The 14,447-nt window shown below is 43.8% G+C and overlaps 1 protein-coding gene across 1 annotated transcript; it reads left to right on the forward strand.

Moving 5' to 3' along the window:
• Positions 1 to 538: 538 nt before the first annotated feature.
• On the forward strand, positions 539 to 10,368 carry LOC139459582 (3-oxoacyl-[acyl-carrier-protein] reductase FabG-like). The gene is made up of 9 exons (XM_071241136.1): positions 539 to 600; positions 1,726 to 1,865; positions 2,597 to 2,689; positions 3,119 to 3,257; positions 4,696 to 4,736; positions 5,619 to 5,688; positions 6,164 to 6,200; positions 7,259 to 7,334; positions 9,244 to 10,368. The coding sequence occupies exons 1-9, from the start codon at positions 564 to 566 to the stop codon at positions 9,409 to 9,411; spliced, it is 801 nt and encodes a 266-aa protein (XP_071097237.1). The 5' UTR covers positions 539 to 563; the 3' UTR covers positions 9,412 to 10,368.
• Positions 10,369 to 14,447: the final 4,079 nt, after the last annotated feature.

The following is a 14,447-nucleotide window of genomic DNA, read 5'->3' on the forward strand; positions in this document are numbered from 1 at the left end:
AATAAAGTGTACAGTTTGTGAAAGGCATTCCCAAGGGCTGGGGTTTCAACTCACGGAAAAAACCTAGGTTAATATCTCTTCATTTGTTTGTTTGTTGTTTAACGCCGCACTCAGCAATATTCCAGCTATATGACGGCTTTCAGTAAATAATCGAGTCTGGACCAGACAATCCAGCGATTGACATTAATCGCAATGGGATACGATGATATGCATCAACCAAGTCAGCGAGCCTGACCACCCGATCCCGTTAGTCGCCTCTTACGACAAGCATAGTCGCCTTTTACGGCAAACGTGGTACGTAGTATCTCTTCACGGTATTACAGTTACCGTGACTTCTTTTACATCGTTGTGACTGCTTGCTGGCATTCGTGTCAGGAAGGCGAAATGTTTGAATAATTACAACCTCTACCTCCATATCAGCATTCATATCGGTCGGTGACCCCTGTTTACCCTTATTGAATATTTACATACATAGCGTAGCTCGCGATCATGACCCGGCGAGTGTTCCGACCTTTGACCCAGTTATTCACCAGCGAGATCATTGTGACGACTGCAGCGACGTGATGGCGAACTTTGCAGGCCGAGTTGTACTTATTACAGGTAAATGACAAACTATTTCCCCAGCATAGAGAAGTACACATGTAGAAGGTGTTAGGTTGTAATACACTGTCAGGGAATTAGGTGGGGTTATCTATGAGGGTTGTTCATTCTCGTTATCGCCTCGCTTTTTGTTGCTCTGCAGTACATCGGCGAGGCGATATCACCCTTCAATGATCTGCGGGGCTATGTCACTATACAGTGCATCGTCGGGCTATACAACTCTACAACAAACAAATAAGACGACAATTGTGTTTTGTATTATAAGACGTCTTTCCGATGTATTTGGTCACACTAAAATGCAAAATCATTAGGTTAAATATGTATACCTTCAGCGTTAGAAATTGGCACTAGTCCATTAGTTAGGTATCATAAGGACTAGTAGAAATTTGCCATTCTTAAGGGTTTTGCTTTATCATTGTGTGGGACTAAAACAGTTAGTTTCTATCCCTGTCTATATATATATGTATATATTTATCATTGTGTGGGACTAAAACAGTATATGTATTTATTTATCATTGTGTGGGACTAAAACAGTTAGTTTCTATCCCTGTATATATATATGTATGTATGTATGTATGTATGTATGTATGTATGTATGTATGTATGTATGTATGTATGTATGTATGTATGTGTGTGTGTGTATATATATATATATATATATATATATATATATATATATATATGGGGGGTGGGGGTGAACGAGCGCACAGTTTAACAAGTTTAACAACGCATTCGACGTTTTCCACGAGATGGGAATAGGCCACGATTACAAGATCAGGGCACCCTTGCAGAACCAAGGCAGGAAGTTTTGCTCAGCAAGTGGCCACCAGCAGCGTATTGTAATTGGACAGAGTAAGCGTGTCATTGAAACATCATAAATAAATGATAGCTATAGTGCATGTTGAAACATTGGAATATCGTATTTAAAGGTGAGATGAGGTGAAATGGGGAAATGTATGTATGTATGTATGTATGTATGTATGTATATTCAATGATCTCGAAAAAGGGATGATTCACTAGTGTCAGCATTGTTAAACACTGACATATTCTCTGATACAGATAATACAAAATTGTAGACATGTTAGGTCTGGTTTAATTTTACGACACAATATCCTGTCATTCAAGGAGCGAGTTCCGGTATTGGAGAAGGGACAGCTTTGCATTTTGCCAAACATGGAGCCAAACTCTCGATAACGGGACGAGATAAGACGAGACTGGAAGACGTCGCTAAGCGATGCTCGGAGTGCGGGATACCTGCTGATGACGTGAGTGTTGTAGTATTGTACTTCCTGTCTTGTACACCCCAAGTACTTTTCTATTTTTTTAGAAAAATATTTTATTTTTGTTCAGCATCTTTCTTTCTATTTAGTTTGCTTTTCTGCGTGAAGTGAGGGAGTATTGTGATTTTGTTTGTCATTTTGACAAAGACATCTAAAATTTTGAATTTCAAAAAAGGTCTTAATCTAAAGATGCACAAGCGTAGGAAGATGTGTGAAAGATAACGCCGTATCATGTCTACCGCGCCACGATGCTTGGTCACCGTTGCCTGTAGACTGTCTTCAGATTCGCTGCTTACTTCTCTCCCGTCCAGTCTTAGCATGAACGAAGGTCTACATTGCATGAAGACCATTATGACATCATACTAATGCTATGACTATATAGAACTTAACGTTGCAAGGATCGCTTCGTTGTCCCGAGAGAGAGTCGGTAGAGCACTGATTACAGGCTGATTGCACTAGAGGATTTTATTATCTCAAACTGGAAACAGTTAGGTATTATTTAGTACAGGCAAACATAGGCGGCATAAAATCCATCGTCATTGATGCCTGAATTCCATCATTCAGCCTTTTGATTCAGGCAACATCACACATCATTTCTGCCATTACGAAATATTTCGAATGTATGTATAACTTTTTTCAGTTCACCACTAGTACTGTCAGAGGAAATATGTCAGGTGATAACAAGAAAGATGAAATCCTTTCTGTTTGATTTTCAGATTCTGACCCTTTGCGGGGACCTGACTGACGCGGCCTTCAGGAAGGCGACCGTTGAAAAGACAGTAGCCAAGTTTGCCAGGCTCGATGTACTGGTACGTGTATGTCAACCGTTGGCTGACGTTTCCAACCTTAAAAATTTTTTTTTTTAAATAAAAAAATAAAATAAAATCGATGTATGTCTTTTTCATTTTCCCTGTTGTGTTTCGAGTGCATAAAACATCTGGAAACATTTTATAACATATTTGGAACAGTTTTTCAATTTGATTCCAATGCATTTTGTTTGTTTGCTTGTTTGAGGTTGTTTGAGACATCTACACATTACCATAATAAATAATAAAACGGAGATTGCTGTATCTGGGTTTCACCGTATATGTCGGAATATTTCTGACGATATAAAACGACATTTACTCACTCAAGGGCTGAGAGAATAACACCTTACTCAATGGCCCCTTGTTTGTCTGTGGTTAGACATGTATGACCGGGTAAGCCTGTTGTTCATCACCTAACCTCTCGTACTGCAGGTGAACAACGCGGGTATGCTGTACCCAGGGGCGTCCATGCAGATGGCGGAATCTAAGTACGACCAGATGATGAACCTCAACATGAAGGTGCCCTTCCTCCTGTCCCAGCTGGCAGTCCCCCATCTGGAAAAGACGCAGGGTGGGTACATCTGGGGGAGACGTGGGTGGGTACATCTGGGGGAGACGTGGGTGGGTACATCTGGGGGAGACGTGGTTGGGTACATCTGGGGGAGACGTGGGTGGGTACATCTGGGGGAGACGTGGGTGGGTACATCTGAGGGAGACGTGGGTGGGTACATCTGAGGGAGACGTGGGTGGGTACATCTGGGGGAGACGTGGGTGGGTACATCTTAGGTAGGCACAGGGTGGGTACATCTGGGGTAGACGTGGGTGGGTACATCTTAGGTAGGCACAGGGTGGGTACATCTGGGGGAGACGTAGGTGCGTACATATGGGGGAGACGTAGGTGCGTACATCGGAGGGAGACGTAGGTGCGTACATCGGAGGGAGACGTAGGTGCGTACATCGGAGGGAGACGTGGGTGCGTACATCTGGGGGAGACGTAGGTGCGTACATATGGGGGAGACGTGGGTGCGTACATATGGGGGAGACGTAGGTGCGTACATCGGAGGGAGACGTAGGTGCGTACATCGGAGGGAGACGTGGGTGCGTACATCTGGGGGAGACGTGCGTGCGTACATATGGGGGAGACGTGGGTGCGTACATCGGAGGGAGACGTAGGTGCGTACATCGGAGGGAGACGTAGATGCGTACATCTGGGGGAGACGTGGAAGGGTACATCTGAGGGAGACGTGGGTGCGTACATCGGAGGGAGACGTGGGTGCGTACATCTGAGGGAGACGTGGTAGGGTACATCTGAGGGAGACGTGGGTGCGTACATCGGAGGGAGACATGGGTGCGTACATCGGAGGGAGACGTGGGTGCCTACATCGGAGGTAGACGTGGGTGCGTACATATGGGGGAGACGTGGGTGGGTACATCTTGGGCAGGATGTAGATCGTCCTCTCACGACGCCCTGTCCTTCAGGGAACTCGTCAGAAACTTGGCAAAGTTTTTACTGAAGAGTGGACCAATCTTCCCATGGCAACAATCCAGACCCTTATTGGGAGCACGAGACGACGGTGCCAGGCAGTGATCGCATCACATGGGCAGCATACGCGCTACAGAGAGTGATTCTTTTTCACAATGAATTTGTTTTCGTGATTTCGTCTTTGCCTATTTCAACAGGTGCATGCAATTTGACGTATTATCTTTTAAAATGGTAATCCTCAGCAAGCTTTGACTCGAAAAGGGATTGCGTATTTACAAATACTGGGGCTGGGGGGAATATACCGATTCTTTGGCATAACGGTCAATAGCATCAGTCCTGTGATCCTTGATCCTGAGAGAAACATTGGTATCACGCAAACAACACACATAGTGTTTCAACTGCAATTCTGTCTCTGGTCTTCCAGTGACCGCAAATAAAAGCAGTAATTTCATTCTTTGGACAGGCCTTTAATTGGCTGATTTATTCGTTGAGGTATTACAGTCTTTAAACTGGGTCCTTCTTGCAGGGAACATCGTAAACGTATCCAGTATATGCGGAGCTAAGTCGGTAAGTATTACAAGGTTTGTGGTATGCAAAGTTCGGTCATAGTTTTTCAAGTCCCAAGGTATTGCGCATCCTGTGTCGTGAAGTGACGGAGCCAAGATTGCAGATCAACTGGGCTCCTTCTGAAGCTACATGTATTAAGGTTTGCATGCTTATCTGAGAGATAAGTTCGAAAATTGGTCCCGTCAATTAATAGTTTAACAGAGTTACGTCCTTCGATGCATGTTATTTGTGCAATGGGAGCAAGATTTCTCAGAAACAACTCAAGTTAACTTATCTAAGAGAAACTTATCAAGACTGAGTTATTTTTTTTACAGAGAAAGGGCCTTTTGTGTGTATTAATTTCATATTTAATCATTTTTTCTGATGACAAAAAGCGCCCAAGTGCGTATCTCTTTCTAATGTTTTATGGGTCTCTTTTTTATAGTTTATGTTCTCTACTATAAGAACAAACAAATTTCTTGTTTGCCTCATTGCGGGGGATGGTGATAACGCTGTTTTCTTATATCAAATATAAATATAGTATTTCGTTTCTGAGCGCCATGGCATCTACACACCAAAAGAAGAATTGTTTGTGGGTTTTCTTTTGTTAAAACAAAATTTTCCAAATTGGGGTTGTAAATAAATTTGCCAAAAGCTGTTTTAGAAAGCGGACATTTGTATAAGGCGGTCAAAATGTGCTCAGCGCTCAACTGACCCGACCCGATGTGGACACATGTCGTCCAATCGTCACACAAAACGGTAGTGTATCGGGGTAAAAGATTTGATTGTAAAGAGACAGTGACCCATCTTCGATCATTAAGTGTTTTTAATCTTCATTCGAGAATGCAAACTATTCACTGTTATGTAGTCACGGGGTTGCTGCACGTGTCACATGTGTTCCAGATGCCGGAGATCGGGATCTACTGCGTCAGCAAGGCCGCCATGGATATGCTCACGCAGTGCCTGGCTTTAGGTGAGAGTCTGAGTGGGTGACATAGGATGGGATGAATGTATGGGTGGGATGACTTTTAGGATTGAGTGACTGTGTGCGTTGGAGTTTTTCTTTATGGATTGAGAGGTAGTTTACCCAGCCTCTCCCGGGAACGGGTTATAAAGTGGTATTGTGTATTCATAGATATCTACATGCACTCCTTGTGGTCTTCAATTTGTTTGTCTCCGCCATTTACTTTCAGGACCTTCATAACACGTTCGTAAGATTAGCACGTCCTTCCGGTATACGTAATCTGGTCGGTAGGTATACACCCCTACACGGAATAATGGGACTAACCCATAGTATTGGAAGATTGCTGTGGGGATTTAAGCTTTAGTTCTTATGATACATTAATTTAGCTGTTTATATAATTATTTAGGTGGGGGTCAGGTCAAAGAGTTTATTTATGTTTATCAGAACATGACATTTGTTCATGCGGTTGTTTTTCCTTCTGCAGAGCTCGCGCCCAAGAAAGTTCGAGTAAACTCTGTGAAGTAAGAATTTCTTTTTCGTAATAGAACGTGTGATACATTTGACGAGCACGCCTGATTAACTATTAGCGTTGTCTGTGTGTATTCTTGAAATGCAACACATATGTAGGCCCATTTTCAGTTGTAACTAGAGACTTGTGTCAAACTGAGACGTTTTCTATGGAATTGGGGGAAGCATCAACTGCGAGTTGATATGTACTACCAAAAAGAAGTTAAAGAACATCCGATTCTTTCATATGAATCTGTTACACTCTTAATTAATAGTTAATCTGTCATACCATGATTAACTGTAGTAATATGAAAAAAATGAGTGTTCTTTAACTTCTTTTGAGTGGTATACACAGACACATAAAGTGGATTGTGATGACTTGAATCAAATTTTCTGGGAATGCCAATTGGTCAGGGTGGTATTTCGTAGACATTAATAAATCTACTTTGAAGGATTGCTATTTATCAATATCGGTACAATCACATACCGTTCATCCATGCCTCAGATTACGTTATAGTTAAAACCTGAATCTGAGGTTTTGGTTTAAAACGTAAACCTCCAGCGAGGGAAAACCCCGAGGAGGTGTTAACTAACTTCTGAAACGTCTACGTGCATGAAGTACCAGAAAGAATATGAAAACAATAAATGAAACAAAAAACAGTCGTGGTATAAAACCAATTCGATGACAGCAGGCGAGATAATGACCACATGCAGCATGCACACAACTGAAGACATGACATGTAAGATTGAACACCCTTTCATCACTGGCTCAGTTGGTTACAATACTAAACACGATATGTGAGATTGCGGGTTCGATTCAGGTCATGGAGTTTTCGTGTGGAAAAAAATAATCACTCAAAAATCAACATTAATTGCATATTAAAGTTTACACAATTCAAATGTAAACCATCTCAGGAGGTCTCACTTGAAAGTAGTACATCTCACAAGGTTACTATGAGATAGCAAGCTACCTACAATACTATAGGCAAAAGTGGTAGTAGGTTTATAATGTAGACAATCTGTATCAAACGCCAGACTAGCATCTCAGCTCCATACACCGCTCTTGTTTCAGCCCCGGCACTGTGGTGAGTTTGATACACAGACGGGAGGGCGCAACGTTCCACGACAAGGACGACGAGTACACCAAGGTCAGCGGCTACGTTACGTTCTCTACAGCATTGATGCTGGTCAGACAGATGTCAACTGTCGTAATGTGTGATGCGTCAAATTACGTGTCACCTATTCCGTCAGTAGATGAAGTCTGTTAATGGGATGTCAGACATTCGTGGACGTCCTGGTCACTTACCTTAAATATTCGTCACCAATGCCCCTTTCCGTAACCTGCAGGAACATTCGTCACCACTGCCCCCTTCCGTAACCTGCAAGAACATTCGTCACCACTGCCCCTTCCGTAACCTGCAAGAACATTCGTCACCACTGCCCCCTTCCGTAACTTGCAGGAACATTCGTCTCCGCTGCCCCCTTCCGTAACATTTAAGAATATACGTCACCACTGCCCCCTTCCGTAACTTGCAGGAACATTCGTCACCACTGCCCCCTTCCGTAACCTGCAGGAACATTCGTCACAACTGCCCCCTTCCGTAACCTGTGAGAATATTAGTCACCACTGCCCCTTCCGTAACCTGCAAGAACATTCGTCACCACTGCCCCCTTCCACAACCTACTGAAACATTCGTCACCACTGCCCCCTTCCGTAACCTGCGAGAACATTCGTCACCACTGCGTAACCTGCAAGAACATTCGTCCCCAATGCCCCCTTAACCTACAGAAACATTCGTCACCTCTGCCCCCTTCTGTAACCAGCAGAAACATTTGTCACCACTGCCCCCTTCCGTAACCTGCAGAAAAAATCGTCACCACTGCACCCTTCCGTAACCTGCAGAATATTCGTTACTAATACCCCGTTCCGTAACCTGCAAGAACCCTTGTCACCACTGCCACCTTAATGTGTTACCCACAAGAACATTCCTCAGGGACGAAAGGGCTTCTTCTTGTTCGTCCCTGCCCAGTCTCATTCCATCAGATCCACCTGCTTTCCTACTTTCCCCCAGTACAGTTCACCTCAGAACGACCTTTCACGAACTTTGACCGACCAGTAAATGACTAACAAGAAATCTACATCATCCAGTCAGAAAGCAACGTTTTTGAGCTTTACGGCACTAGTTCCAAAATGGTGGATTCTATTCTCCACAACGATTTGAAAAATATTTTGACTAAGTGACTATTTTGACAAAATTTGAAAACTGAACGAAAGAAAATTCTGATATTGTATGGCAATACTTTGTCAAGGACTATGGAAAGTCTCTTCTGTGTCAAACGTTTCACCCATTGGAGAGAGAAAAGACTGATTTTGACGGAATCAGTCGTACAACTGTTGTTCGGAATGCCCCGTGTTGCATGCATTCGTCACAACTCGCCCCTTTCCGCGCCGTAACCTGCAAGAATACTCGTCCCCCTATCGATGAACGTTATGTGCGAAAATACGACGAACCAATCAGAATGCGGGTATGATTTCAAGTTCGGCGTCAAAGAATCCCTCAGAAATAACTTTTGATTTTACATATGTCTTACATCTAAAAATATACCAAAGACACAGTTAAATGTGTTCAATCATACCGTATAATTCCGCACGCCCCGATGTGCTTTAAATTGCATCTGAAATATATATAATATATGGGGAAAATGTGTGAACCATTACGCAACGAGTTGACAATTGTTTTAGGTATGCCCGTTTGCGCTAAGACGGAACCCGGTCGCAAAAATGGCTACGAGAGGGGCACTGGTCGCTATTCGGCTTGTCCCGGAATAACACGAGTAGGTCACGAATGGTGTTGCATCGTTAAAAAACACATTCGGACTTTCATTTTCGTGATCTCGTAAGCGACGCTCCGATTGGCTGGATGAAGGGTCGTTCTGGCATGTAACTGAATGTCCTCAGATCTTTGTGAAGCTGCAGCGAGAGCTAAGATCGGATTTTAGTGTGATTTGCCCCTGTGGTCCTCTTGTCCTGAAAGGTCATTGTTATTATATTTCCAGTTCTTGGAGCAACAAGCTGGTCGCCACCCCCTTGGCAGAGTGGGCCAACCTCAGGATGTGGCTGAGTCCATTGCTTACCTTGCTTCCGACGCTGCGAGCTTTGTGACGGGACAGCTTATTTTTATCGATGGGGGTCGACACTGTGTGTGTGCTGGCGTCTCCAAGTGAAGATCTAGATTTCCGAAGCTGAAATACTCCACTCGAAGCACAGGACATTTTTGCAAAAACCTTTCGAAGCAGACAAGACCAAGTCATAGATGGTGGTGGGTTGTTAGAACAGTTCATTAAAAGCGTTTAAGGCATAAAATGTTGAACATTTTGAAGCATTATTTCACATATGGCAGTCACCAGAACCATTTCTGAACATGCCCGACCAAATAGCGTGAAGATATATACAATCAAGTTTTTACTTCGAGAGCAAATTTCATAACTTTCGCTATCATTTGCTATTTCCGTATTTACTACTGCAGCTAGGTTCAACAGATATAAAAGAGTTTCATACACAGATCCTCGCATCAACATCACTCAAAATATATTTAGAAACTTTTGTTTTATCTACTGTTTTATCTATGTAGACACTGGCATAAATTCAGACTGCTGAATCGGCGTAGCCAAGGCCCGTTCTTATTGTAATTAATGCTCAGTTCTATTGATATTGAACCAACATGTTGCAGGTTCACAAAGAATACAACATGTACCGGTACAGATGTTATTTTACCTTTTGTTGTTACGTTTCTAAACTTATTTTGAATGATGTTGATGCGAGGATCTGTTTATAGCAGCTATAGATTGATGAATGTGTTCAAGGACCAAACCAATGGTTGATGCGAGGATCTGTTTATAGCAGCTATAGATTGATGAATGTGTTCAAGGACCAAACCAATGGTTGATGCGAGGATCTGTTTATAGCAGCTATAGATTGATGAATGTGTTCAAGGACCAAACCAATGGTTGATGCGAGGATCTGTTTATAGCAGCTATAGATTGATGAATGTGTTCAAGGACCAAACCAATTCGGAATCGGATGGTTTGATCCATGAATATGCATGAATTTCGATAATACGTCCTGTGTTCGAAGACACGTGGTAAATGTATATACGGTTGTATGTGATCCAATAAAGAGAAGCGATGAATTTTCACGTGTCACTTTTTTAGTTTAGGGCTGCTTCATGCTTAGGCCACACCTTCTTTTACTTGCTTTACGGAGTTTTTACAGGAAAATACCTGTCGACCTATGTGGGAAAGAAAAAAATATGCAATTTTCGAGTTTTTTGCTTTACTACAGGTCGGCTGGTAAAAAAATGAAAATGGTTTAATGTGGGAGGAGAGTCTATAATACAAGTGATGCTTTAAGCAATGCTAACTTGATGAATCAAGGAATGAGTTGTGTTAAACGCCGCTTTTAACAGTATTCCAGTTATATCACGGCGTGTTAGCTTAATGTGGGAGGAAAGCCTGAAGCGATGCATGTCTCAGACGTTTAGCACTTCGGTGAAACCCTTGAGCACGGGTATGGTGCTGACAAGCCTAGAAACATAATTCTGGCTAGAATGTGTTGATTTCTTGACGGTGGTACAACACCTGGTCGCCGATCATGAGATTGGCTGCCTGCAAACGATTTCTACTTGTCTGATCAGTAACTTGAACCCTGGTGGCCTAGCGCTAGTGAACAGCGAATTGATTTGCTGTGTGGGCTCTGTTTCTTCGAGTCTGGTTTCTACTTCATAAATCCTGGACTTCTGTTGTTAATCCAGGGCGCCCCGTGCGGGGCCGATCATTAACATGTTGTGTCTGCCGAAACCTGTTCCAACGTCTGCAAATCACGGACTGTGACAAATTGAACATATTGGCTACGTCTCGCTTAGTTTTACCAGTTATAACAGATCAATAGCCCTTAGGTTGTCATCACTCTGTAGACGACGCATTCCAAATCTGATCACAAATACTGCATTAAAGCAGCAGTAGAGATCGTGCGTACTACTGTGGATAATGAACATCAACTAATGGTTCGATTTGGGGGGCACGGTTGGCCCAGTCGTCTAAGGCGCCACGATTCGCTGTGCAGAGTTGCGTCCCTTGGGCACGCCAGAAACCTATGATTGTGGGTTCGAATCCCGGTTCGCCCCAATTATGTTTCTAGGCTTGTCAGCACCATACCCATGCTCGTGGGTTTCAGCGAAGTGGTAAACGTCTGAGACCTGCATCACTTCGGGCTTTCCTCCCACATTAAGCTGACACGCCATGATATAACTGGAATAATGTTAAAAGCGGCGTTAAACCCAACTCACTCACTCACTCAGAGCGATTTGACGTCCTTTCACTGAAGTGTCAAAATTAAGAACGCCCCCTACCCACGTACACAGAGGAATTGCATGGTCCACGTGCGATATTTCGGGTGTTTTGGTTCCGAAAACGTTCTCTCTACGGCAGTCATTTTCAAAGCTGATCATTCTTCTGATGAGAGATTATAGCATTAATATTTCATTATCCCCTACATTTTGGATAGTGAGTGAGTGAGTGAGTATGGTTGTACGCTTCTTTTAGCAATATTCCAGCAATATCACGGCGGGGGACACCAGAAATGGGCTTCACACATTGTACCTCTGTCGGGAATCGAACCCGGGTCTTCGGCGTGACGAGCGAACGCTTTAACCACTAGGCTACCCGACGGCCCCACTTTTGGAACAGTTTATAAAACCCCACCGCTTATCCAGATCATAAAGATATCTGTACTCGCGAAGAGACATGATACCCACGGTCTCAAGAACACATGAATGAGTTCTGTACAAAAATAATTTCTTTAGAGCAATTACTCAAAAGTGTAATGATTTCAAACAGATATTCTGAAAAAAGGTATGATTCGTTCAATGCCCTTAGCGTTATCCGCGCAACAGGATTACAGAGTTGTAGACTTTGGGTGTCCTTCCTGTCAGAAGGATAATCAAGATAAAAGCATCAGTTAAATCAATGCAGTGAACATCATAGAAACTATCTAAATGAAGAATACTTGTCAAAAATGTGATTTACAAATTGGCTGTGATATTATCTGTTCTGTAATAGTCAGTTGGGCGTCAGGTGTTGGGGGTACTAGATCACAGAAGCGGTCTCTGTTCTGCGATAGTCAGTTGGGCGTCAGGTGTTGGGGATACTAGATCACAGAAGCGGTCTCTATTTTTCGATAGTCAGTTGGGCGTCAGGTGTTGGGGATACTAGATCACAGGAGCGGTCTCTGTTCTGTGATAGTCAGTTGGGCGTCAGGTGTTGGGGATGCTAGACCACAGGAGCGGTCTCTGTTCTGTGATAGTCAGTTGGGCGTCAGGTGTTGGGGGTACTAGACCACAGAAGCGGTCTCTGTTCTGTGATAGTCAGCTGGGCGTCAGGTGTTGGGGGTACTAGACCACAGAAGCGGTCTCTGTTCTGTGATAGTCAGCTGGGCGTCAGGTGTTGGGGGTACTAGACCACAGAAGCGGTCTCTGTTCTGCGATAGTCAGTTGGGCGTCAGGTGTTGGGGGTACTAGACCACAGAAGCGGTCTCTGTTCTGCGATAGTCAGTTGGGCGTCAGGTGTTGGGGGTACTAGACCACAGAAGCGGTCTCTGTTCTGCGATAGTCAGTTGGGCGTCAGGTGTTGGGGATGCTAGACCACAGAAGCGGTCTCTGTTCTGTGATAGTCAGTTGGGCGTCGGGTGTTGGGGGTACTAGACCACAGAAGCGGTCTCTGTTCTGTAATAGTCAGTTGGGCGTCAGGTGTTGGGGGATGCTAGACCACAGAAGCGGTCTCTGTTCTGCGATAGTCAGTTGGGCGTCAGGTGTTGGGGGTACTAGACCACAGAAGCGGTCTCTGTTCTGCGATAGTCAGTTGGGCGTCAGGTGTTGGGGGTACTAGACCACAGAAGCGGTCTCTGTTCTGCGATAGTCAGTTGGGCGTCAGGTGTTGGGGGTACTAGACCACAGAAGCGGTCTCTGTTCTGCGATAGTCAGTTGGGCGTCAGGTGTTGGGGGTACTAGATCACAGAAGCGGTCTCTGTTCTGTGATAGTCAGTTGGGCGTCAGGTGTTGGGGGTACTAGATCACAGAAGCGGTCTCTGTTCTGTGATAGTCAGTTGGGCGTCAGATGTTGGGGGTACTAGACCACAAAAGTGGTCTCTGTTCTGTGATAGTCAGTTGGGCGTCAGGTGTTGGGGGTACTAGACCACAGAAGCGGTCTCTGTTCTGCGATAGTCAGTTGGGCGTCAGGTCTTTGGGGTACTAGATCACAGAAGCGGCCTCTGTTCTGTGATAGTCGATAGGGCGTCAGGTGTTGGGGATGCAAGGCCACGGAGGTGGTATCTGTACTAAAGAAGTCAGAAGGGCGTCTGATGTTGATGTTGGGAAATAGTTCAGCACACACACACACACACACACACACACACACACACACACACACACACACACACACACACACACACACACACACACACACACACACACAATTAGCTTTGATAAACAGGCAATCTCGATATCGAAAAGGAATATCGCGATGTCAACACCTTGCCACACTGTCTTTATGTTTCTTTGATAAGCATTTAGAAGTTGGAGTACTAAGTAAGAATAAGAATTTATGGATGACCAAGTTCTTTATTGCAATTAAGAACGACGTTTCGGTGTAGGTTCTAACACCGTTATCAAGCAAGGTACTTACGATTAAGAGCGACGTTTCGATGTAGGTTCTAACACCGTTATCAAGCAAGGTACCGTTGCTTGCTACACCAAGAACTTGTTCATCCATAAATTCTTAGGCTTACCTGTCTTCATGTTAATGAAAATTCCATTTTGTCTACATAATACACTAACTTTGTGTGCACACACAACATTTTATTTCATATTCTAATGATATAGAGATATACGTATTACATTGTCGTTATCCTTACAATTACATAAACATAAGTGATGTTTAGCGCCGTTTTCGTCTGCTCGTAGATTCATTTTATATACTCCAGAATCGACCTCCCCGGCCCTTTCTAGAAAATATTGAAAGAACAACATGTGTCCCTAGCGTTTCTCTTATTCGAAGAAACAATCGTAATAATTTAACAAAATAATGAGAAATGATCAAACTGGGATCGAACCCACACGTACGAGCTCTTCTGTGCACATGGCCCAATATCCGTGTTTAGCTATCTCAGAGTTGTATCCCCTTGAAACGCTCGGTTATTTTCGCCTTCT

This window comes from Haliotis cracherodii, unplaced genomic scaffold (assembly GCF_022045235.1).
Source record: "Haliotis cracherodii isolate W230 unplaced genomic scaffold, xgHalCrac1.p SCAF_13, whole genome shotgun sequence".
Taxonomy (NCBI): Eukaryota; Metazoa; Mollusca; class Gastropoda; order Lepetellida; family Haliotidae; genus Haliotis; species Haliotis cracherodii.